General features: G+C 45.4%; 6 protein-coding genes across 9 annotated transcripts; 3 read left to right on the forward strand and 3 right to left on the reverse strand.

The window, feature by feature from the left end:
• The first annotated feature begins 75 nt into the window (after positions 1 to 75).
• Positions 76 to 3124, forward strand: LOC6545951. Its single transcript, XM_001972762.3, has 7 exons — positions 76 to 972; positions 1028 to 1185; positions 1250 to 1394; positions 1458 to 1865; positions 2236 to 2512; positions 2574 to 2680; positions 2734 to 3124. The coding sequence occupies exons 1-7, from the start codon at positions 465 to 467 to the stop codon at positions 3027 to 3029; spliced, it is 1899 nt and encodes a 632-aa protein (XP_001972798.1). The 5' UTR covers positions 76 to 464; the 3' UTR covers positions 3030 to 3124.
• A 128-nt stretch (positions 3125 to 3252) lies between these two features.
• On the forward strand, positions 3253 to 14581 carry LOC6545952 (centrosomal protein of 135 kDa). 3 transcript variants are annotated; one of them, XM_001972763.3, is made up of 13 exons: positions 3253 to 3516; positions 3577 to 3651; positions 4000 to 4126; positions 4197 to 4349; positions 4462 to 5848; positions 5918 to 6128; positions 6188 to 6303; positions 12754 to 12879; positions 13025 to 13178; positions 13252 to 13358; positions 13430 to 13697; positions 13878 to 14063; positions 14210 to 14581. In XM_001972763.3, the coding sequence occupies exons 1-13, from the start codon at positions 3418 to 3420 to the stop codon at positions 14369 to 14371; spliced, it is 3171 nt and encodes a 1056-aa protein (XP_001972799.1). In that variant the 5' UTR covers positions 3253 to 3417; the 3' UTR covers positions 14372 to 14581. The 3 variants fall into 3 exon arrangements, 2 of the variants coding, with proteins under 2 accessions (XP_001972799.1, XP_026833676.1); XM_026977875.1 differs by lacking the exon at positions 14210 to 14581 and adding an exon at positions 13793 to 13821 and having other exon boundaries at positions 13878 to 13955; XR_003407721.1 differs by lacking the exon at positions 14210 to 14581 and having other exon boundaries at positions 13430 to 13821; positions 13878 to 13895.
• On the reverse strand, positions 6374 to 11878 carry LOC6545953. Of its 2 annotated transcripts, XM_001972764.3 has the most exons (5): positions 11600 to 11878; positions 9179 to 9616; positions 7576 to 7913; positions 6770 to 7439; positions 6374 to 6524 (listed from the first exon to the last, which is right to left on the reverse strand). In XM_001972764.3, the coding sequence occupies exons 2-5, from the start codon at positions 9607 to 9609 to the stop codon at positions 6500 to 6502; spliced, it is 1464 nt and encodes a 487-aa protein (XP_001972800.2). In that variant the 5' UTR covers positions 9610 to 9616; positions 11600 to 11878; the 3' UTR covers positions 6374 to 6499. The 2 variants fall into 2 exon arrangements, with proteins under 2 accessions (XP_001972800.2, XP_015013105.1); XM_015157619.2 differs by having other exon boundaries at positions 6374 to 7439.
• Positions 7931 to 9055, forward strand: LOC26525962 (E3 ubiquitin-protein ligase RNF185). The gene has a single exon (XM_015158716.2). The coding sequence runs from the start codon at positions 8157 to 8159 to the stop codon at positions 8649 to 8651; it is 495 nt and encodes a 164-aa protein (XP_015014202.1). The 5' UTR covers positions 7931 to 8156; the 3' UTR covers positions 8652 to 9055.
• Positions 14524 to 17662, reverse strand: LOC6545954. Its single transcript, XM_026977876.1, has 2 exons — positions 14887 to 17662; positions 14524 to 14712 (listed from the first exon to the last, which is right to left on the reverse strand). Exons 1-2 carry the CDS (start codon positions 17153 to 17155, stop codon positions 14543 to 14545), a joined length of 2439 nt encoding a protein of 812 aa, XP_026833677.1. The 5' UTR covers positions 17156 to 17662; the 3' UTR covers positions 14524 to 14542.
• Positions 17663 to 17709: 47 nt separating this feature from the next.
• LOC6545955 lies at positions 17710 to 23050 on the reverse strand. The gene is made up of 6 exons (XM_026977874.1): positions 22557 to 23050; positions 22112 to 22400; positions 21676 to 22041; positions 20934 to 21264; positions 19791 to 20601; positions 17710 to 19727 (listed from the first exon to the last, which is right to left on the reverse strand). Exons 2-6 carry the CDS (start codon positions 22390 to 22392, stop codon positions 18028 to 18030), a joined length of 3489 nt encoding a protein of 1162 aa, XP_026833675.1. The 5' UTR covers positions 22393 to 22400; positions 22557 to 23050; the 3' UTR covers positions 17710 to 18027.
• Between the last annotated feature and the right edge of the window lie 674 nt (positions 23051 to 23724).

Genomic DNA, 23724 nt, shown 5'->3' on the forward strand with positions numbered 1-23724 from the left:
ACAAAAATGCCTGATTTCCAAAATTGTTGCAAAAATATTTTGGGATTATATATACATAATCCCTTATCTGCTAGGAACTATATTTTAAAGAGCACCATAGAGTGGTCTCTAGTGTGGTTCTCTGCTTGTTGACGCAATTAGTAGACATGGGCAGAGAATTAATCAAACGCTGGTACTCGAGAATAATAATGGACGCTAGCGCATACGGATTCGGATACAGATGCGGGATGCGGTTTCAGATACACCGGCTGGCGTTGTCAGACATCGGCCCGTGCTCAACAAAAATAGACAGGGCATACATTTGGGCTTGCGGCCGCGATGAGAAGCGATGGCTGGCGGCCAATTGAATCGAGGCGGACCGCAAGTCTTAGACCAAGAACAATGCGCATTCTTCATTGTTCGTTCAATTGAGCAACGTGCTCTGGCTAATTTTGCACTCGAACACTCGAATAGGCCCGGCAAATATGAATCAGTCGGGGGTCCACAAAAAGAAGCCAAGGATTCGCAATCGCCAGCGAAACAAGATCAACCAGGTGCAGCAGGATCAAGGGGAATCTCCAGAGGAAAGTGCTCCACTCAAAAGTAATGGCTGCCAAGCGGCAACTGCTGTACAAAGTAAACGTCCGGTTGAAAATCACTTACCAATTGGAAACCCTCTGCTTGAATTATTATCACAAAATGCTCAAGTGGCAAATCCGCAAGAGATCGATACAATCCGGGTAATACAGCAACTGTTACGCAGGAAATTATTGGCCAAAAATAGTGCTGTGCCATCTAATGAAAATAAGCCACCTCCTGATCAAGCTAAAATAGTTACCCAACCAAAGGAAATCAAAAGTGAAGAAAAAAAACCAAAGATTTCAACCTCTTCGGTAACTACAAAAACCAAAACCGAATCCAAGACATCCGTGCTTTCAAAAGAAGAGGAAATAAATGACCTGCTCAAATGCCTGGGCAGCAAACTGCCAAAGGGTTCGTAAAAGAAATAATTTAAATTCAAGATAACTAAAATATGCTTACTTGGTAGGAGCTGGTGAATCCCCAGCAGCGGCGTTGTTCAGCAATCTTGGAAAGCTTTTCAGCCAAGCGCCGCCCAGCGATGTCGAGTCATCCGATGAGGAAGTGGAGGAGTATGTGGAGTACATCTATAAGCCAAGACAATACTTCATGGCCTCGTTGTGCAATGTAATTTTCCATATTTTGTTTCATGTTTGTTTCATTTGAACCCTTAATTTTACTCGCTCAACAGTTCTGCAAGTCGGATCTGTGTGCCCAAAATCGGATACCCTGCTCCCGCTGCGGACTGAGCTACTACTGCAGTAGTGGGCACATGAAAGACGACCAGGAGCACCGCCAGCTGTGCTACGCCCTGCGCCAGACGGTGGACCGCAATGGTGAGTGCCTTTCGGCGATTCATAAATCACGCTAATTGCCAATTTGCGGGTGGACGGATGCAGGGCACGAGATGTTCTACAAGTGCGGTGACTTCAGTGAGGAGCAGTTCCGTTCCTACCGGATCGTGTGCATTCGCCAGGTGGAGAAGGAGATGAATCGTCAGCTCACCGCAACGGAACGGGAGTTGCTCCTATTCCCCCTCCTCTGTGCCGAGTCCAAGTGCCGGGAGCACCGCTTCAAACGTCTATCCATGTGCGGTGGATGTGGCGAGTTGGCTTTCTGCAAGGATAAGCCCGAGCACCGCGGCAAGGAGCACGCCAAGTGGTGTGGAGCCTACCAAATTTTCAAGGCCTTTATCATGTTTCAGGAAAAATTTGGCCGCATGGAGCCATCTCTGCCCAATAAGATCCTTAGAGAGCTGCCCATGACTTGCTCCAACACCAAAACGATGATGAAGAAGCTGAACTTTAGTAAGTATACTTAATATACTATGAATGCATGCGTATTTTAATTGCACATACTTTATTCATAATATTGGATAGTAAGTAGATTCCGCCGATAGATTTTATCAATGTAGGATCCTTTATATTTGGGACTTACATAGGCGACCATGTCAAATCTGGAAAATCAAGATATAAGTTTTTAGATCTTTAGCTGCAAAAAGCAAGGTTTTCAAAATAAACGGAATATATATTTCGAACAAATCAAAAATCGAATTACTATTTTTAGAAAACATTACATTACTCTTGAACATTAGAGTGTGTAACTTCGTAACTTCGTAACTCGATCGGTATTGGTTAATTTTAAAAACTTACTGGTTTCTATCACCTTCTTTTATAGATGTTACCAATGAGTGCGAGTACGCAGCGCTTACCCAGGTGTCCACAGGCCCATTGACTGCCTGGTTTGCCCTAAAACTTTGCGAGCGGCTAAGGAACTGCGAGGAGATGACTCTCCACCTAATTGGAGCGGAGATCGAGTTCGAGGCGGATATGCTACAGAAATGGGAACTCTTCCTGCTCCACATAACACCAGCGGTTAAGACGCTGAATGTGGTTTTTGTTGGACCTGAACTGAATCCCAACAATATATCGTTTGAACAGCTAAAGAAAATCAAGTGAGTCGCCCCTGTTTTTAGCAGTTACAAAATGATTATAAAAGTTATCCATATGATTTAGATGCTGCCGTTCCTGCCGAAAAGCCCAGAGAACTGTTAACTATCATTTTGAGAATAGCTTGTATCACGATTACTGCGGAGAAGGGAACTTTCTCAAGCCAAATTTGAGTAAGCCAACAGCAATTCAGCTGAAACCAATACTAATTATTACGCATTCTTAGTTTGCTTCTTTAACTGCGGCCTATATCGATCAACTGGATTCGCACTGGAAGATACTTGGCCAGAAACCATCCAAGCCGCACTTAATCTGAACTGCCCCATTGTTGTTACTTCGTATACGAAGTACGAGGCACCTTTGGATATGGTTCAATTTATCAACCAATCCAATCGGCACTTAAATGTCGTTATGCCACCAACTGTAAATCCATTTTCCTCGGAAAAGCCAGAACGTAATTTTATATCAGATAATGAAGCTCCATTTATGTATAAGAACTTCTATTGTTTTGTTGTTGACTAGTCGTTGATCCACACTGTTTAGTTTACGTTTATTAATAAATACACCAGTTTCGACAATTATAATTGCCGTGTACATGAGGTAAACAAATTATACCTTTTATACGAATAGAAGCAATGAAGAATATTGTAACTAAGTTTTAAAATTTATAAACGGAGATAATCGTTTACTTCGAAAATAAAATACTGAAGCATATTTTCAATAGATTTTGTTGTCGAGCAATGATGGTCACATTGTAGCTAGCGTTGGAGTCGATAACCGATAAATATCGGCTGTAGTCCGGTTTTGTTTTGATTTGATTGAATAGCATTGCATTTATTGCGCATTTTCTGAAATTTAGGGCATTTAGTAGATTAACTAGGAACTTTTTTGTTACTATAAGTGTTTTCCCATGAATATCAACGATGGCGACTTTAAGGACCTTCGCTGCAAACTGGACATCATGGGTTTCACACAAACATTGCCCGTTTTGGCCATTCCACTGGTCCAGGTAACATTCTTCCCTGTTAGTATCAAATTCTGGCATAATCCCGCTCCTTTTATATTGCAGGCTATTTTCGGGGACCTAATCAAGACCACAGAATGCCTGAGGGATACCAAGAAAAAGGTGGCCGAGCTGCTGGAGGTGTGTATACCAATAGGGAGTACAACATATATATGTCACTATAATATTAGTAATCATGCCAATTTCTTAATGAAGAGATTGATATTTTTAAACACAAATATATCTGTTATGATTATAATTGTAAGAATCCCAGGAGAAACCTATGGTGTATGTTTCTTTTTGGTTTTCTTATTCAATATAATCCAAATATGCTTCATTTTGAATGCTAGACTATACAAATTAAAAGGAACTCTCAAAATTGGAGGTGCAACGATATTAACACATTGGCTCTAAGCTTACGTTCTTCCTTATTTGTTGTGGTTTGTTGGTTGCTAAGCACTTCTTTTGTTGTGGCTCTCGTTTCGGCAGGAAAAGACCTGTTGGGAGCTGGGCGTCGAACCATACAAGTGTGACAACTCCCGCCTGCTGGCCGAGTGCAATGAACTGCATCTCCAGTTTTTGCGGGACAGGGAGGACTACGAGCTGCGCCTGTGTGGTATGTTTTAATCGATTTATGTTTGATTTTTAACTACATGTGTACATATGTTTCTTAAACCCTTTTGCAGAGTCCGAGCGCAAGATCCGAAATCTGGAGTTGGACAAGCAGCACTTGCAGAGTCACAATGATGGGCTTCAAAGCCAACTGGACGCTTTGCTCACCAAGCAAATGGTTTCATCCGTCACGAACAAAAAGTCGCAGGCTGGCATTGGTCGTCAAAGTAGGTCTAAGATATTTAGCTAGCAATTAGTTGGAATCGCACCTTCCTCACATAGTCACAAGTATAAACCACATGCTTAACGTTCGTCTTATAAAAATGTTCTGCTTTTCAGCCAAAAAACCCTTTATAACCACAGTGCGTTCGGGCAATGTGCTGCCAACTGTACTGGGCACTGCTCTTAAATGCACAAAATGCAATGCTGGGGTATTCCAGAAGACCACCACAACCACCAAAGATGGTGTGACAGTGACGCAAACCAGTGGCCAGGAGGAGCTAGACAAGATGCAGAACGATCTTACGGCAGCCGGCGAACAACTGGAGTTCTTCAAACGCAAAGTGGAGGCCAGAAATCGGGAGATTCGCCGCTTAAACGACATGTTAGCAGGAGGACGACCTCCAGCAGCTTTAGCCAAGGATTGCTGCTATAAGGATGTGGGCGCCCTCTCCCAGGACATCGATCTGTTGCAGCGCGAGAAGAGCGATTTGATGTTGCAAGTTCGCGAATTCCAGGACAAGATGCACGATGCCATGCAACGTGCTCTAAGCTCCGAGGAGGACAAAGTAAAGCTACAAACGCAGCTGGAGGAGCTCAAGGAGGCTGCTTTGCAAGTGGAACAGCAGGCCAATGCGGAGATCGATGCCAAGGAACTCGAACTACGGCAACTGCAGTTGGAGCTTAAGAAGAAGGGAAAGGATCACCGACTGGCCGGTGGCTTTGCTTCCAACCAAAGTGACAAGCATAATCTTAATGAACGCTTGAATCTTTTGACTCGTCGTGAAGAGGAACTGGAGGCCACCAATGAAAAGCACAAGAAGAAACTTCAGAAAATGCAAGCCAAGATTTTGGAGCTGCAAAAGGAGCTCAAGGATCAGAATAAACATTCCAACGTCACCCTAGATGAAGAGAAAATACGCCTGTCATCAGAGCGGGACTTCTTCCAGAAGGAGTACTTGCGCCTGATGAGCAAGTCCGGATCCGAGTCGGAGATCGCCTTCTTGCACGCCCAAATCAAATCCAAGGACGAGGAGCTAAGGGCCCTGCGATCCGAACTGTTCCCTGGTGGAAAGCTGCAATTTTCGCCACTCAAAAGTGTACAGTATGAGACACTGCCCCCCGCCACAGCTTCATCCAGTACTTCCACCGCCAATAGCAATCGGAGTGACTGCGTCCAGGCGGCCATTGCAAGGGTGGAGCGCGAACGGGACTGTGCCAGGTCCGAGCTTGAACGTGTTCGCTGCGAGCGGGATACCCTGAGGGAGAAGCAACTGTGCACGGTTCAACTACACGCCGAGGAGCTGCAGACGCTGCGCGTGCGTAACGAAGAACTCAACGACCGCCTGCGGCAGATGGAACGTGATAATCGGGAACTTAACTCGGCTCGTTTGCCAACTGAAACGAATCTGGTGCTGCTCAAGGAGGATTTGGTTCAGATGAGGCAGCGTGTGGCCTCCATGCAAAGCGAAATTGATAAACTACAGACCGAAAATGGTCAAATAACGTGAGTAAACACGGAAAACTGCTAAACAAGCTATCATAGTCTCTTATCTTTTATAAATTTGCTATGCAGCATGCTCAACGATCAAAACGAGCGCATCATAGCGGATTATCAGAGCAAGCTTTTGGTGGCCGAACGTCACCGACAGTCGGCGGATGTGCGGGCAAGCACCTTGGACTCCAGCCGGGAATCCAACCGCAGCGAGGTTGCTCAACTGCGCGTGGACATAGGAGCTCTGCGGCAGACTTACATATCTCTAGAACACGAGAAGGATACTCTTCTGGTAACTTCAGCTCATCCCATTTTCTAAATATATTAACAATATTTTTTCTGCTTCACCAGCATCAATTGGACACTAAAACGGAGCGGGCATGCAAACTGGAGTATGAGCTAAAGGATTGCAAGGAAAAACGGAATGCCCTGGAGCAGAATGTGAAGGAGCTCGAGGATAAAGTGCGGTAAGTGTGAGCAATTATGGTTGTTTTAGAAAACGCTTTTCTCTAAAAATGAAAAGACATTTCGTTTTTAATTTCTAAACTATATTGTTAGTCTTTCAAATTGTTTTATTTTATTTATCGGGCTTTTCCTTAAATACAACTCCGTACATTAGTCGATGTAATACATTAATGGCACTGTCTCTTCCTATCGAACACGTTAACCGAATATTTCTAAAAACCACCTAAAAGAGAACAAAATGGTTAATTGAATAACAAGTGATCGATTCGATCAAAAATCGCTGAGCATGCAACACAAAAACACAGGGTAATAGGAATGATATGGAGAAAATTAGGTGGGCATGCGGAGGAAGAGTAGAAGTCATCACAACCAGACAGAAAATAGCTTGAAGATTGGGAATTTTAGGTGGTCCCACCAACGTGCAGATCATTGAGAAACTTTGAATTGAGTCGCTCGTTGGTTAAATACCTCGCCAGGCTGACACTCGGAGCGCTGCAATTGCTCATGCCGCGTTGATCCGACTCCGAGGGCGTGTAACCCGGTCGACAGACGCACTTGGCCCGGCTGGCGTGGGCCAAAATTGAAGTGCCATTCGTGGCTTGCGATTTCAGTGGCTCCAGCCACTGACCCGCGCCGCAGGGTCCTCGGCTATACAGCTTGTGGCACTGCCCATTGATCTCGACCATTCCGGGCGTGGACTCGCATATATTCTGTTCCTTATCCGCACCCTCGCCCGTGCACTGCTGATCCAGATTGGTGAGGACACCGGAACAACCGCACATGCCATTGTAGGAGATGCCATCGATGGATGGCCTGGCGGTGAAGTCAAATATCACCACCTGATGCAGGGCACACGGGCCTTGAGATCCAATTCTGTAGCAGGAATCTTCCGCTGGGAAGTACAGGCGATTCTTGCCACAGAAGTTGCGCACACAACTGGTTCCGTTGACCAGGAACTCGTTGGGCCCACAGGGACCCCGTGTGTACAAGCGATAGCAAATGCCATCGCTCCAGGGCACATAGCCCTCCTTGCACTGGCACCGGGCACGAGGCAAAAGCTGCAGGCTGCTGCCAGTTGTCTCCTGGACCTCGTCGGGTATGCGAAAGATGTGGCCAGGTGGGCAGGGACCAGGAGTGTCTGAAAAGTGGGAGAACATTATATACGATATATAGGCAAAATGTGTAGCTATGTAGAACAGCATTTCCAAGGCCGGATATGGCCTCCAAAGTGTTGTTCTAAATTAAAGTTTGCCGCAATCCATGGCCAATCCTACCCAGCTCGTAGCACATTTGATGCGGAGCATGATAGTGCGGCAGGTGCCGCTGGCAGTCGCATCGACCGCCGGGCAAGAAGATGTGGCCCGGCGTCGAGCAGGGTCCTTTGGTGTAGTGCTCGTAGCAGGACTCCTCTGCCGGATAGTAGAACGAGGACAACTCGCCCACATTCTCGCAGCGGCACTCTGCCAGTCCGTCCTCGTTTTGAACTAGCAGTTTTCCCCGGCTGCAGGGACCCTTTGCATGCCTCGCATAGCACTTGTTGTCCTTTGGCCAGAAGAGCATGTCCTCCGGACACTGCAGCGGTCGCTTGCATGTTCCCCAACGGTTGCCGGTTCTGCAAAGGATTTGAAAAGGATTTAAAACATGTCATTTGCATACAAAGCGAATACTCGGATATAAATGAACTGTATTGGCGTACGAGAATCTTCCGAAGTAATAGCAATCTTTTAAAACTTGTGTATGGGAAGTCTGATAGATTATGGAAGATATCACATGAACTGTTGGGATTACTTCATTTTATTTTGGGACACGTAGACTGCGTCAAAATTGCCTGGGCGAAACACACACATCGGAAACAATGTCGGCTGAGTCTATTCCAAAGGACACTAAGGACGAATCGTTCTACGAGTGTAACATATGTCTGGAGACCGCACAGAATGCCGTGGTCAGCATGTGTGGCCACTTGTATTGCTGGCCATGTCTGCATCGGTGGCTATTGACGCAACCCAACCGCAAGGTGTGTCCCGTTTGCAAGTCGGCCGTGGATAGAAACAAAGTAATACCGCTCTACGGACGAAACGATACGAGGCAGGAGGATCCGCGGGACAAAACTCCGCCGCGTCCAACTGGCAATCGCTCGGAGCCCGAAGCGGAGGTGGGATTTGGTCGTGGCTTTCACATGTCCTTCGGTCTTGGTTTTCCCTTTGGCTTTCTTGCATCTTCCCTGAATTTGGGCGAGCCACGCCATGCTGCTCCTAATCGCGGCACACGGGTTTTGCAGCATGAACAACTCCTTTCCAAGTTCTTTCTCTACTTGGCCTTTATACTCATCTTTTGGATGCTTTTCGCTTAGTCAGTTGGGAACGAGATCAAGATCAACCATGAGTAAATTCGGGAAGATGTCGGTGCTTTTTAAATTATGTTTGGTGAAGTTTTCGGAAGATTAACACCATCATTGGATGCAGTGGTTGTCCCACAATGTGAAACAAAAACTGCTAGTAAAATGAAGCTATTTGAAAGTAAATATTTAAGTGCCCTGAGAATTAAAGTGCATTTCATGTTGCTGACACGACTGGTTTAGTTGTATTTACATAAAACCAAAAGGTTGCATGTCGTAAAAGTAGAACTGGATGTGAGTGTACATAAATTGTGGAAAATAAATTAACTTTCCTCGATTTGAAAAACGAGATATTAAAGTAGAATGCTTCCGGTATTGCTGAAGTGCACTGCAACTTTCTCCAAACCTATGATTAATGTTAAAACCCGAGTTTCGCAATTGAAATCAAAAGTAGAGAACCTTTGAACCTTTTGTAAGTGAAAATGAGAACATGAAAGTTGCTTCATTTTCGTAGCTCCAGCTAAGAACCGAACTCAACTCACCTCTTGGCCTGGTCCGGCACGGGTTGGAAGTACTCCTCGGGTTGGCAGGGTCCCCGTTCGTAGAGCCTATAGCACACATTATCGTGGAGCGGACTGAGTGCAGTTCCCGGAGGGCAGCGGCACTCGGCCGCCGGCAGATCCTTCCGCTTGGCACTCACTGCGGTGGGACTGAGCTCCATGGTTTCCGGACACGGATAGCCGAGGGTGAATATCTTGAAGCACTTCTTCAGAGGTGCCCAGTATAAAAGCTGCCAGCCACCTGACATGCTGGCGCACGGATTCTGTGCGGGATCACTCCACGGAGGTGGCACAATGCCGGCCGCCACCTGCTGCGGATTTTGGCCGGTGGTCAGTAGGAGAAGCAGGCAGGTGAGGATGGAGCTGCCCGCCTGCAGAGCAGCCCAGCAGATGAGCACTTTGCGACGCCTCATGGTGGCGCTGAAATCAAAAGTGATTGATTGATTAGTAACTTTCTGATTAGATGTGTAAATCAGAAATGGAAATTTCTAGGTCAACTTGTAGTATGTGCTAAAATCTCAGGATGGAGTTTCCGGTTTTGAAAGTGTATTGATGCAAAGGTGTCAGAAAACCGTAATATTGTATTGTGTCGAACCATTATTAATCGATTTGAATAATGAATAGATTTCGGCATTTTTGAGGGTCATTTATAACGAATCGTTTGCGTGAAAATTAGCCATTGACTGAAGGAGCAAATAACTTGATTTGAAGTCATTAAATTAAATTAAGTTCGAGCTGGTGTAGTTTTCCCCCTGCTCTTTTAATTCGTCGGGGGTGGAAGCTCCCATTAAACCGGATGATGGATGACTTTTCCATTGTCGTCGCTGCTGTTTAAAAATCAATTCAACGCTGCAGCGGCGGAGGGTTTAAAGCGGGTCCAATTCGAATTAGCCAACCCTTTGGGGCACTGATTATCATGTTGGCCGGACCGCAGCGCAAAAAAAAAAAAAAACAAAAGGCACAAAATGAAAACTAAAAGGCCAAAAACCCAAAACACTGAAAACCAGTAAACGGTTCGCGCGCGGTTAACCATGACCCAAATACCCATTTATCTTGACTTCTTTTCGCCTCAGCTGCCGACCGCTGGTCAGAAATCTTCTGCTCTTTTCCAATCCGGTGGCTACCAAACTTATGTAACCGGCCGCAGATGATGAAGCAACATGTGGCAGCAGCAACAGCCAGCCAGCCGCCGCTGGACACGAAAGGTGCCACACTTGGGCGGTACGGGTTGCGTGATTTGCGGCCCGTTTTGGAGCGCTCTGCTAACCCAGCGGTTGCATGGCCAACTGGTTTTCCTTCTGCGTCAGCGTTTTATTCTGGCTGGCTGGGGATTCTCCGGCCCATTTACTCCACTCGAATTGGCACCTTTCGCAAGCTTGTTGTTAACACACAAACTGGATTTAATGTGATCACCTTTGCACAAATCAATTGAGCCGTTTCACCTTTAGCTTGGCAATCGCTGCTCTGGGTTCCTCATTCGATTTTTTGATGAGTTATGATTTAATATTTTTTGCTTGCATTTCTTGAATATTTTCTTTGAATACTTTATTCTTCTGTTAACTGGATTTTCTTTGTTGAACGCTTCCAAGCGTTAATATTTAATTGATATTTAAATGATAAATGATGATATGCGTATTTTCTGTTTATCTAGCAAGGATTTCTTAGCCTTTAAAATTTGTATTTAACTCGCAGTCTTCCGGAACTTTAATTTAGTTTTGTAAAACATTTATTAGATCTCGCAACTTGCTTGTTAACACACCAACTTGATTTATTTGGGGTTGCGTTGTGCACCTAATTAAGAAAACTAATGAGCTCATGTTATCAATTATGACCCAAAATTGTATTGTAAATTTATTCAGTGCCCTTTTAGGCTTTTATTAAGGTTTATTGTGGTTTTATATTGCTTTGCTCCCTTCTATTGTTGGGCCATTTGTTACTTTTTTATAATCTTCCATAAATTATTTAATACACTTTCAAAGCAGCTGCTCCTTTTTAACACGCTTTGATTTAATTTTCAAATATGGTTCAGCTTATTGTTCGTTATAAATTGGATTGTATATGGATTGACAGCCACAAATGCTATCGAACAACGTCTCTTTGGAGGTATAATTATACACATTAATTAAATCTGCTTTTATTTGGTGCTAACTTGTTCGGTTGTTTCACTGATTAATACATCCATTGCATTATTGTTAAATTCTTTCTTGTATTTAGTAACTTGTTCGATTTTTATTTTATGAAAATAGAAACACTTGGCACTAAACCAGGTAAAAATCGGCTTCCTTTATGGGATAAGAATGGATTACTGGGAATTAAGTCGAGCAAATATTCTTGGTTTCCTCTTTCACATGGTATTTATTCTGGCTTTGCGGGGACTATGCCGTCCCTCATTTGCGATCGCACCTTTTGCAACTTGGTTGGTATGGTGTCCAAACTGGTTGGTTGGTGAGGGCTCAATTTGTTTTGATTTGGTTTCAGCAATCACGCACAATAACAAAACACAGATATTCGCTACACTTTTTGGATGGAGACGGTTCCCTAGGACAGAACTGAACCGACCAATCGACCAAACCGACTGACCAACCGACGCAACCAAGCGATCGCGGCGTCCGTTCGCTTGGGCAGGTAACAAACGTCTGAGCCATGGTTTTGGCCATGTTTCACTGCCTGAGCCAGCTCTTGAGCAGCCCGCTCTTGCCCACCATGTCCGCTCTTTCAAAGGTGAGGCCCAGTGGATGTGTGTGAGCGTGCTAAGCGCTTTGTCCGTTTCGCTCTTAGCCATCTCAGCCATCTCAGCCATCTCGGCCATCTCAGCTCTGCGTCAGCGGCGGCAGTGACGGGTATTTGAACTTTGTTTAGCCTTAATGACTGACTGACGGACGGCGATGGATTCGGCTATGGCTGTGGCCATTCGATGGCGATGGCGGTGGCGACTTTGACTGCCGTGTGTTCTTGAGCTTCTGGCCAAGTGCGGATGTGTGTGGCTACGTGCCTGGCATGGGTAGTTAGTGCTAGATACTCCTATCCACTTGTGCACTGAGCATGATTCATTGTTACTTTCATTGCAAAGACTCGGAAACAACTGAATCTGTTCATTTGAATTACATGTGTTTGCTAACTAAAATACAAAAGTAATTGTAAGCTCCATTATGTTTCAAATTAATTTAAATCTGAAAGATACACTAAGCTGTTATTCAACTGGCCTTCAACTTTAATCTCTCTTTATAATTATTTTATAATTATACTATTAATCTAATGGGAAAGGCTGAGCAAATGTTTTAAATACATTTTAGTGACATTTTTTTAAATCAAAAAGTACTGATTTTTGTTTGCCCATGTGCCCACTGTGGTTTATTCCAAGGTATAAGAAATATCACTTTCTATCATTTCCGTTCGAATTAAGATTTGCTTTTTTTTGGTAGTGCACCTATTGACTGACCACCTCTTTATGGCCATCGGAAGAGGGTCAGGTTCTGGCAGACAGTGGCATTGATTGCGCTACGCCTTCAGCATTGATTCCAATTGATTGCCCCGTCTCCTCTGCTCCTCCATTACAGAAAACTGACCAGCAGGAACCGACAGCGCGACTCAGAACTGACGGAGACCTCGACGGAAAGTAAAACGCTGCGCCAGCAGATTGTGGCACTCAAAGCCAGTCGCGATGAGGCAATAGCAGAGAATCGGTGAGCAAAAAAGTCATTAGCGAGGTGAAGATATCATAGAACTGCTTCCGCGCTGAGGCAAATCTCTTTTTTGCCCGATCATTAGGGATTTTTTCTATGGTTTTCGCCATGTACACACATACATATGTAATTTGTTGCCCCACAGTCGGCTGATGGACAAATTGAGCGATGCCCAAGTGGAGGCCAGGACGCTGCAGAAGAAGCTGGAGGAGTCCGAGAAGCAGGTGGTTAACATGAAGCAGCAGCTGCACAAGTACGTCCAGGAGGTCAAGAAGGCCGAGGATTTGCTCACCCAGAAGGTTAGTTGCTTCCTATAACTAGTTCATAAGTCCAAGATCTCGAGTCGGCATACAGGTGTGCTCTAAATTCAAGGATAAGGAGCGCGATGAGATGCTGGATCATTACCAGCACCTAACCCTCGGCCAAGCGACTCTGGAGGGTAATAACCAAAGTCTGGAGTGCGAGGCGGTTGAGTTCAGGTGGGTTTCAAAGTTCTTACTTACCTATCACTTGTAATATATAATCCCAATTACCATCCGCTTTTACGCAGGCGACAGATCTGTGAGCTGGAGTGCGAGGTGCGCAGCCTGCAGGATCAGCTGCATTGTCGCCAGTGTGCACTCGATGATATGGAGGTGCAGCTGACCGCCGCCCGGGCCTCGGTGCGTTGTGTGGAACGGGACCTGGAGAACGCCCGGGACGAGATCCGTGTGCAGAAGGTGGATCTGGAGGCCCGCAAGGAGCTGTGCGATAAGCTGGACGTGGAAAGGAGCAAGCTCAATGCGGAGCTGAATGAAGTGAATGACTTTCGCAAAAAGGTGAGCTTCAGCTCCGGTCCAGACCCGTTTCCGTATCTCTAACCTAGCTAGAACACTCTGCTGTACTCAACTTCGCTTTCTAACAATACTCGTAGCTTTATAGCCGCATAACTGAATAGCGCTTGTGAGTAGCTCTAAACTGTTCGCTATTCATTTTCACATGAATTATGTTCTCTGCAGCTGGTGAAAGAATGCGAAAAACTGCGCGATGAGCTGCAGCAGAGTTTGGCGCTTAATCAGGTCACCACCGAAACCACTGATCTCATGCTCGGGCGCTTGCACAATGACCAGCAGCGTCAGGAAGACGACGACATTAGGTCCAAAAACGAAGTGGACCGACTGCAACGTCAGCTTCAGCAGACTTTGGTAAGTTTGGGCAGTCAAGGGTAACCGCTCCACTTCGGCTTTCCCAATGATAATTGAGTGAGGGCTACAATAGCAGACCACTTAGTTAAATGTATTGCATTTTAATGGCTCCTTAAATACTTACAATGTATTCTATTCCCCAACAGAATCAGTTGCAGGAGGAGCGTGCCCGCTCCAGGCGCCAGGAGGAGCTGGCTGACGAGTTTGAGCAACAGGTAAGCGAGCTGCGCCGAAATCTCGTCGACGATCGCTACAATCAGGCTAGAACCCGCGAGGTTAGTCCCCGGGTGCCACCAAAGACTCTGTAATTCAAAGCAAATTTAACATGCGCTACTTGTTTATTGTGTTAACTCAAATTTAATGTTTTGGCGGGATATCGAAATTGTAAAGATACAAGATTGTTAAAAACTAAATAAAAATTTAATGCAACGACGGCCGCGATTATCTCGGGTCAAGGACTCTCGCTGAATGAAGCCACCTTACTTCTGGCACATGGAGGCCAGGTTCATGTAGGTCTGGTACATGCAGGGACAGCCATTAAACGGAGCTATCCGCATGTGGTTGGCCTGTGGCTGCGACTCCTCGCAGCTGGCGAAGTCATCATCGTAGGCGGACTCAATGCAAGTGTGCTCCGCAGAGCTGCTGGATCCTACGAGGTTACACTACTTATAAGTGCACATTTTGTAATGATATGAAGTATAATTTGAAATAAGTGTTTGTAATTAGGTACCAATAATATGTATTAGTGTAGCAATACTTATATCCGTTTTAAATAACCCATGACCCCTGGCAGAGTTTTGTAATAAGCCGTCGAACAACTTACTGCATGTGGAGCTGTGTTCCGTATAATCCATCTCATCGCCACGCTCTGCCGTGTGGTATTTAAGGGCGCGCTCCCAATCGATTAGACTGCGACAACTTTCCTGCACATGCTGCTCCTTGGTCATGTCCCCTCTCTCGTCTTCAAAGGTCACGGTTCGCGTACGCTTTTCACAGACTGTATCCAGAACTGGAACTTGTCTTGAGGAAGACATACACGATCTTGGGCTATGCTGTTGAGGATGCTTCAAGATCTCGCCTCCATAACGAACACATTCAGGTGGAGCGTCGGTACAGATGGGACAATCCAGCTGGGAGGATTCGTCATCACTCCGAAAACAGTCAATATTGCCGGACATATTTTGAGTATACTGGATTTTATAGCTTTCCTGACACTGACAGCATTGTGACTGAGAACTCGACGATAGAGTTTCAATTGAATTAGCTTGCGCGATCTGAGCACTTTTATGTTGTCTATAAGATTGCGGCGGTGTTCTCGTACTATATGGGGGAGTCTGGATGTGGTAGTCATCATGCGATTGCTGCACTTCTCTTGGTGTTCTGGGACTACCTTGCCGGCAATCCAACACCCTATGGACATAATCGTAATCTAAACCGGAAACCATTGACATCAAAGAAGAGTTTTGGAATTGAGATGGCGTTGGTGATGCAGAATACTGTCCTTCGCGGCACACTTGAGAGGCTTTGTTCATCCCGATCTGCCTCTCTGTTTGCGTGGGACTCTCCCGACACGGACACTCCGTCTGGGTGTTCTTTGTTTCCCTTTGGACATGTCCAGCCGAAGGATATTGAAGAGCTATCGAGGCATAGCTGGTGGGTCCTCTGCTTTGTGGTGTAACTGATCGCTGAACTGGATGGGTTCTTTTTTGCCCATCACCCTTTTCGCAAAGCTCCCGCCTTTCCTGTCTTATTGCTTCACAATTACTGTCCCTGGACCTTAGGAACTTGGATTGCTGGGCATGCGTGCGATTGGCATTTGTGGACTCACCGCTTTTTTGAAAGTTTCTTTCGCCCTGGAGCTTAACCTCCTTTGAGTCACCTCGCTGGTGGGTGATGTACTCCCATTCCTGATTGGTATAGGAATCCTTTTCCTCACAGCACTGATAGGGACCACTATCCGGAGTTGAAATGGCCGATCCCAAATCGTCCAATTGGTAGTGAGCAGTAATTTCTTTGTAGTGTAAGCAATCAAGTTCAGTTTCACCTTCTAATGAATCTGAGCTGCCATTCTCCGCATACTGTTCCTTTATCCTATCTGAATCAGTCCGAGGAGTGGAATCCTTAGGTTTTCTTAGTGCCATTTCGTCCATTTCCGACTTGATTTCCTCCTTAACTGCCACTCTTGTGTATGTGGGATTCGGCTGTAGAGGCTTGCAGTTTTGTTGTTTATACAGATCCAAATACTCCTGGTAATTTCGCGCCTTGGTCTCATCCGTCAGTTCCTCTGGGCAAAACTTGGATGGTTGAGCTTTACTGGTGATTTCCTTCGAGGCCAGAAAACTAATGTCGTTCGGCTTGCATTTTTTTTGGTCATGATCCTTGGAAGACTCGTGCACTTTCTTCTGTCCAATTTTGATTGGTTTTTCAGGTTTTCTTGCTTTATTGACAGCTGGTGAAGTCGTGCCCATGGAGGTAGTTTCCCTCTTAGCATTAGAATCCAGTTTTTTATAATTTGTGGACTTTCCAATTCTAGCGGGATTTCTTTTATCCGGCGCTTTAGCCTGAGCTGAACCATCCTTGCGCTCCTTGGGTGATAAAGCACGCTCGACTACTGGCCGCCAGTTGCGGCAGAATGCCTCCGTATTTAGGTCGGTCACAAATCTTCGGCAATTTTGACGCGGAAAGATATTATAGGGTATGCCAAACTGGGTACCCCTATGCGATGACATCTCTCCATAGAGACCACCGCAAGCACAGAACTGTTGATGACACCCCATGTCGCAGTTGCCGGTGTAGTTGCAGCAATGACAAGTTCCATAGCTGTTTTGGTACACAGTTTGGTGCTTAAGAGCCCCATATCCACAGTCACAGCAGCAGCAACCTCCACTGACCCGTTCAGCGACGCTCGGAGAATCACTCCTGACAGCGACTGCGATGGTGCGGCACTTGGCCCACTTGCCTTTCCGCTGGGCACCGGATGCAGGACTCCTGGCGATGGACAGGGCACTCTCTTTGGCTTGATTCGCCTTCAAACTCTGGCTCCAAGTCAGGTTCTTCACCTTCGCCTTCTCGGGACTCGCAGAGCGGCTCATGGCGTCCTTGACTTCGAGGAAATGATTGCGAAAGCGCCCCAACTTATACAACTCATTGCCGATCCTCTGGTTTAGGCTTTCCACCTTCTGGCGCGTCTGTTGGATTTTCTCAAAGGAAGATACGCTCTCTACCTTCGGATTTTTCGAGGCGGAACCGGAAACTCCAGCCAGCGGACGGCGGTAGAGTTCCCTTACCTTGGTCTGCGTATTCCTGATGTAAGTCCGTTGGTGTCCCTCGACCGAGACTCGCTCCTGTCGTTTCAGTAAATAACTGGGACCTGTGAAATATATTCATTGATACATCATTTTCGACAGCTTTTATATGGTCTGCCTACATTTACTGGTTTTGTTCTCCATTGACTTTTCATAGGCGGGCTCGCAATCAATACACACAGAAAATATATTCGTTTTGATATCATCGGTATTTTTCTTTGATGTTTAAGGCTGTGCTTATTGATTTGAAGTGATACAATTGCTATTAATTTCTCATACAAAACGAATTACAAGAAGCAGCAACGATTTCTGAACATACCACTCCCATAAGAAAGAAAAACTTATGTTGTTTAGATTATTATTAATTTACGTACAATTTACACTAATAATTTCGTTTTATCTCTTAGAATTGACATGGATAATGCCGGGGATTTGGTACGCGTTGACTTTAATGGGAAAAGTGTATTGCAAAATAGATGTATGCTAAAAAATCATAACGTTCAACAACTCCTAATTAACTACAATTAACCTAAGTATTACAGTTATTCAACAGTTTTACAGACGTTTCTTCGAAAGAATAAATACAAATACTATTGCAGGCCAAGATCAAAGGGATTGGATCGGCAACTGGAACTCGAACTGGGTTGCATGTGGGCTTCCTAAACTAATTCCTTCGACGACGCATATGTCTCTGACCCTCCGGCACTGAAGGAGCTGCTGGACAGGGGTGTGCTGACATCGCGGCTTTCTCCATTGAGCAAGTACACCGGCACGTGACTGGTCACCAGTTCCAGGTTGTGGGACGGCGAAAGTATCGCAGTGCTGTCTTCGTCCTCGGCCACGCGAATGGGAGCAGCAATCTCCAATTCGTTGCCCACCTCGGGCACCAAGTCCTGGTCGAAATCGTAGGCGGGCTCTGGTGTCGGCTCGGCAACTGGTTCGACTAGCTGTTCATCTGGAGCCGGCTCTGGTTGAATAGGAGAGGTATCTAGTGCGGGCTCTGCCTCAAATTCGAACGGGTAATCTATGAGCCACTGCACCTTTTTCTTACTCTTTCGGTGCGTCCAACAAGGGCGCTTGAATCGCCGTCTTCGCTTTTTCCTTTTGCCATTCAGTGTTGGCATAATTTGCTTGTCCAACTGCTCGTGACACAGTGACTGTTGCTCTTCCTGCTCCTCTGGCTGCTCCTTCAACAGCTGTTGATCCGTTTCCTGTTGCTGATCTTCCACTGAATGCTCATTGTGATTTTGATCTTCCGCTTCCTGGGCATCCTCTTCTACCAGAGGTTGCTCTTTCTCTGCCAAGTTTATGTTCTCAACATGAAGATGTGTTTCCTCCGGCGGTTGTTGATCCTCTAACAGTCGTGCTTCCTCGTGCGCCTCTGGTTCATCATCCATATGGTGATGCTCTTCCTCGTGATGCATCGCCAATTGATGTTGCTCCTGTAGCAGCTGCTCTTCCAGAAACTGTTGATGCTCCAGGTCGAGCTCTCGTTCCTGCTCAATTGGCGCTTCAGGAGCGTGGTGTTTCTCCCTATTCTCTTCCTTCTCTTCATTCATTTGATTTGGAGATGATATAATTTCTTGTTCCTGCTTTGTTCCGCTTTCTAGCTCCTTTTGCACTTTTTTGTGCCGCTTTCTTTTAGGCTTCTGCACCTTCGTTTGTTCATGTACCTCTTCATCAGAATTCTTACATCTTATACCCTCTTGGACAGTAGGAGCTTCTTCAGCTCTTTGTGAACGTATCCGGCTATTGAGATTACAACGTTTCAGTCTTATTATAGGCAATTTATGCGGCGCAGAATTCTTAATGGTCTCGAGATCCTGCTCCAGTTGCTGTACTTCCTTTTTCCGCTTTGCATTTAAGCGGCGAAGCTTCCGACAGCGCTTTGTGGCCTGCTTGAGCATACTAAGCTTATCGTCATTCTTTTGCACCTTTTGGCTGACTCTTCTATTCTTTTTCTTTTTCTGATTATTTAACCTACGTTGTCGGATATTTTCGCGCTGCAGGGTTAGCAGGTGATTGTAGTAGCTGGCTTCATCGCCCGCTGCCTTGGAGAAAAGGCGCCGACTGAAATCCAAGTCGGCGTTTGAGTTATGGCTGTCATTGTACGCACTTCGTATCTGGCAGGGACTACTCGAACTGTGCGTTGAAGCTGGCGGCGTGGGCAACGCCACTCTTTGTCCTCGTTGCGTGTTCCGGATGCGGGTGGGTGTAGCCGAGATCTTTGTGGGTGTGCTACTGGAGGCGTTGCTAGTGGTAGGCGTTAGCTGACTGACAGATACATTCACAGCTTCATTCCTGGCTTTGATCTTGGCGTCCAGTTTAGCGAACATTTTCGCACTGGCCTTTCGGTGCTCTGCCAGGATACAAAAGTTCGATCATTTGTGCTATATTTTTATATATATTTATTGTTCCTTACCTTCTTTCCACCGATGTGATTCTGTGCCATTGGACGAAGATGGCTTGTACTGCTTAATGGATGGCTTCTTGGATGCCCCCATCTTGGCGTTCGGGGTAGTCGCGCCCAAGTGCCGGGGACTGAAGGTAACCTGTTTCTTGAGCAGAGAAGACTCGCTACAGTTGCTGTTTTGACTAGAAGTTTGACGGCAGTGGTAAAGTGGGGTTCGCTGTCCGCTGGCATCGCTGGCATTGCTGCTTCGCGGGAAGAAGCCGTGGCTGTGGGCGCCTGAGTATGGGTCATCTTCCGCCAGATCCGGCTCCTCGTCGTCCAACGTTTGCACACACTGATCTACAAGATGTGGCGCCGTTGTGGACACCAAATGGAGACTATCACGGCGGCAACTATAGCTGTTTACAATCCGTGGGACAGTGTAGGTAGTGGGTGGAAGCACAGCCCTTTCGTAAGTCCGCAGGTTGCTGGGATATATGCGAGTGACCGGCACGGAGTCGTCCTCACCAAGGATCGTTGTGGATGTCTGATTAGCCGAATCGTTTGAGTTGGAGTTCGAGTTGATGCCATCCACGTTGGCAGGCACATTAAAGTTAACCGAAAACATCTCCACATCATCGTCAGAGTCGCGCAGTTCCACGATCTCTATCGAGTTGTCAATGCCGCTAAACAGAGCATTGGCCCTCTTGCACGGCTCCAGCTGGCGAGCATTCTGGCAGAGATTCTGCAGGAAAACGGGCGGGTGATTGTTAATTGATGATGTCGGCGTACCAGATATGTCCCACATCGGGCAGCTGTCCTCGTCATCAGAGCTAAGAACCTGTGCAAAAGATCACCAAAAAATATTACAATATTTGTTTGAAATCAATGCCCTTATAAACAATAAAAGTGCTCGGGCACTCAGTTGAGGTTGAAGTCATTTTGGGACAGCGAAGAGGAGCCAGCGACTGCCCGTCACGCGACTAACTGCGCCGGCGGTGGCTTTTGCCCCACCCGCTTGTCCGAATCAGACCTTTTACTAAAACATCATAGTTAAGCCAATACGAGCAACATAGTGATTTTTGGATGCATATTAAAGTTTCACGGTGTTGATAAGTTTGGTTTGAAATCATTGAAAGAAGATTTGCATGAAAGTGAAAGTAGCAAACTAACCACTTCGTTGGACTGGGGCGGTCGGTTGTCCACCTTGCTGACGACATGCAAACTGGTGCAACTGCTCATCCGCAGATGATTCAATATGGTGCGCGTGGCCGCATTCTGGTCCGTAAACTTTGGCAAGTAGTGGGCATAGACACTTTTTATGGCCAGTGATCTTGAGGGTCTCATAAACTTTTCAGCGAACTCCACGATGCGCTCCTTGACTGCCTCATCCGACTCCAGGCGCTGCCAGTAGTAAAATATGAGTATGTATTCAATGTAGAGTTTATCTGGCAGTTCTGCTTGAATCATAACGCTTGGCATGGACCAGTGGGGAAAGAGGCGGCTGCAAAAGAAGGAAAAGATTATTGAAATGCGATGCGAAAAATATACGAAAGCCAAATACATAAAATTTAAGTTTAATTCTTAAAAGACAATGGAAAAGATTTTCAAGAGCTGTTAATAATTTTAAAGTGGTGTTAAATATTAAATAATAATAAGTATTGACAATTAAATAAACCCGTATGTTTACTTTTTTAAAGAAGAAGTTTCAACATTTCACTTCAAATTAATGGCTTGTCGGTTCATTAATTAGCTCTTGTAAACAAAGCAAGGAGAGATCCGTCGATAAGAAGCTGAAAACTATTTGATTGTACACTATACCTGACTCATTGGATGAGTAGATGCCATACAAGTGCAAATTAAATAGTAAATAGTTGCCAAATGTTATCCACTTGAGTTGAACGAGACCACCTACCTGTACAGCATGGACAAAATGCTAGCTCTGTTGAAGAGCTTGGGTGCAGCGAGGAGAGTGCGCAGCACGTGCTCCCGGTGGACGCCGGCGCCACCATCTCCGTACTCCACATAGAGCTTCAGGCAGCTGTTGATCCGGTTGATGATGATCTCCTCCTTTTCCACCGGCTCCTGTGCGGAGCAGAGTTCGCAGGATATGTAGAAGCCAACAATATTGCACATGCGTTGCCTGTATCCCTCGTCCCGCTGCAGCGCTCGTCCCTGAACCATGGTGTGGATGACATCGGTGAGACCGGTTAGGATTCGCGCCAGCTTGCGGCATTTCAGGGGCAAATACTGTGCCCGCTCGAACTCTTCCCGAATGGCACTGAAAGGTTAATTGGTTTGTGTATTAGTGTGGAGTACCTGCTTCAATATGCATGTGTATCTGTGCTTACCCCTCGTACTGCATGAGCAACCGGGCCATCCGCTTATCGAAGCTATCATCATTCAAAGCAGCAATGGCATCGTGAATCTTCCGTCGCGTCTCATTCAAATGGCCAAACTCAGGTTCCGGCTCCGGCTCTGTCTGCGAATCCGGTTCGTTGCTTTCCGGCTCCCGCCCCGGATCCGGCGATGTACACTCGGTATCATCGGCATTGGCCAAAGTGCTGACCTTGTCGTATTCGTCCAGCGTGCTGCCGCTGTTCCGCTTACGGTTCCTGACCGAGCAGCTCATGGTGCTACCTACCAACGGAGAAAAGCATTTGAAGAGTAGTATAAATGCAAATGGATGAAATCGAACAGGGCCAAAATAACTCGTTGTTGTTGCAGTGAAAGTCGGAGCGCCCCCTTCGCCCCTCCGACCTAAACGCATAAATGACCAAAAACTGAAAGACATACCAAAAATTGTGTATTTGTGCCAAGAAGAACGCTCTACACGGGCAATTTCGATGTGCCGCGGTAAGTCACTAACGCACTGCACACCTGAGCGGATCCAAACATATTATCTTTGTAATATGTGCACTGTTTATATATACTTTTTGTATTTCGAGCAGGAGCAGTACCGATTAAGAGCTTCGTCGGATGAATATTGCGTTCATGCGGTGCGTAGATGCCGTTAATCGCACATCGTGATTTCTCAATTTTCATGATGTGGTTCAGGACTCGGCGCTCTTTGTTTTCCTTTCTGAATTAAACACTAGCTGATAAGCTGGCACGTGTGCTTTATTCCCATGTGTGATTCGCGAGCTCGCCGCACGTAATTATCGAAAAATTCAAGTGCAACTTTTGATGGTTTCATCTCAATGCGCAATTCAGGACAACGTGGAAACGAAACAGCAGATGCCGTCTTTTTGGCAGTGTTGGAGAACGTCGTCCTGTTGCCGATACACGTACACGGATTCAGGTATTTCACGCGATAATAGTAATTTGACTTTTCATCGTTTCGATACAAAAGCAAATTGCCAGAATAAATTTCACAAGATACTATTACTATTTTAAATTTACAATTTACAATAAAATTTAAAATATATAAAAGGTATTTCTTCACAGTATTTATTTATAGCTATTACTATCTATTATCTGTATTCGTAACGCAATTAACAAATAGTTTGTTTTATTTCATTGTTATATTTAATTTTTTTAAGAAAATTTTGTAAGTTCATTAAATCAGTATATGCTACTGTATAAACAGGAAATTTGAAATATGAGAACAGTACATAATTTTCGAAGTTACACAGCACTACCCAAACTGTTAGTCCTCGGTATCTAGTATCGATATTTTTATCAACTATCGAAACAACAAAACCACACATTTTAAGCATTTTTGTATTATTTAAACATTTGTAGTATATTCCTTTTAAAAATATCACTATTATTTCACAAAACAAGATCTGGCTTTAAAAATTCTCAAGAGAGTGCTAATTTCGATAGCCTTAAGAAGGCGGCAAATTTAAATTCGATGACTAATCTCAAACTGAACTAATCGGACTTTTGAAGTAGAATCTGCATCACTTAAGAATATCAATGCAGTTGATAAATGATTGGAAAAATACTGCGGAAAATATAT

The sequence above is a fragment of the Drosophila erecta genome, unplaced genomic scaffold, assembly GCF_003286155.1.
Source record: "Drosophila erecta strain 14021-0224.00,06,07 unplaced genomic scaffold, DereRS2 tig00000021-arrow-pilon, whole genome shotgun sequence".
NCBI classification, from domain to species: domain Eukaryota; kingdom Metazoa; phylum Arthropoda; class Insecta; order Diptera; family Drosophilidae; genus Drosophila; species Drosophila erecta.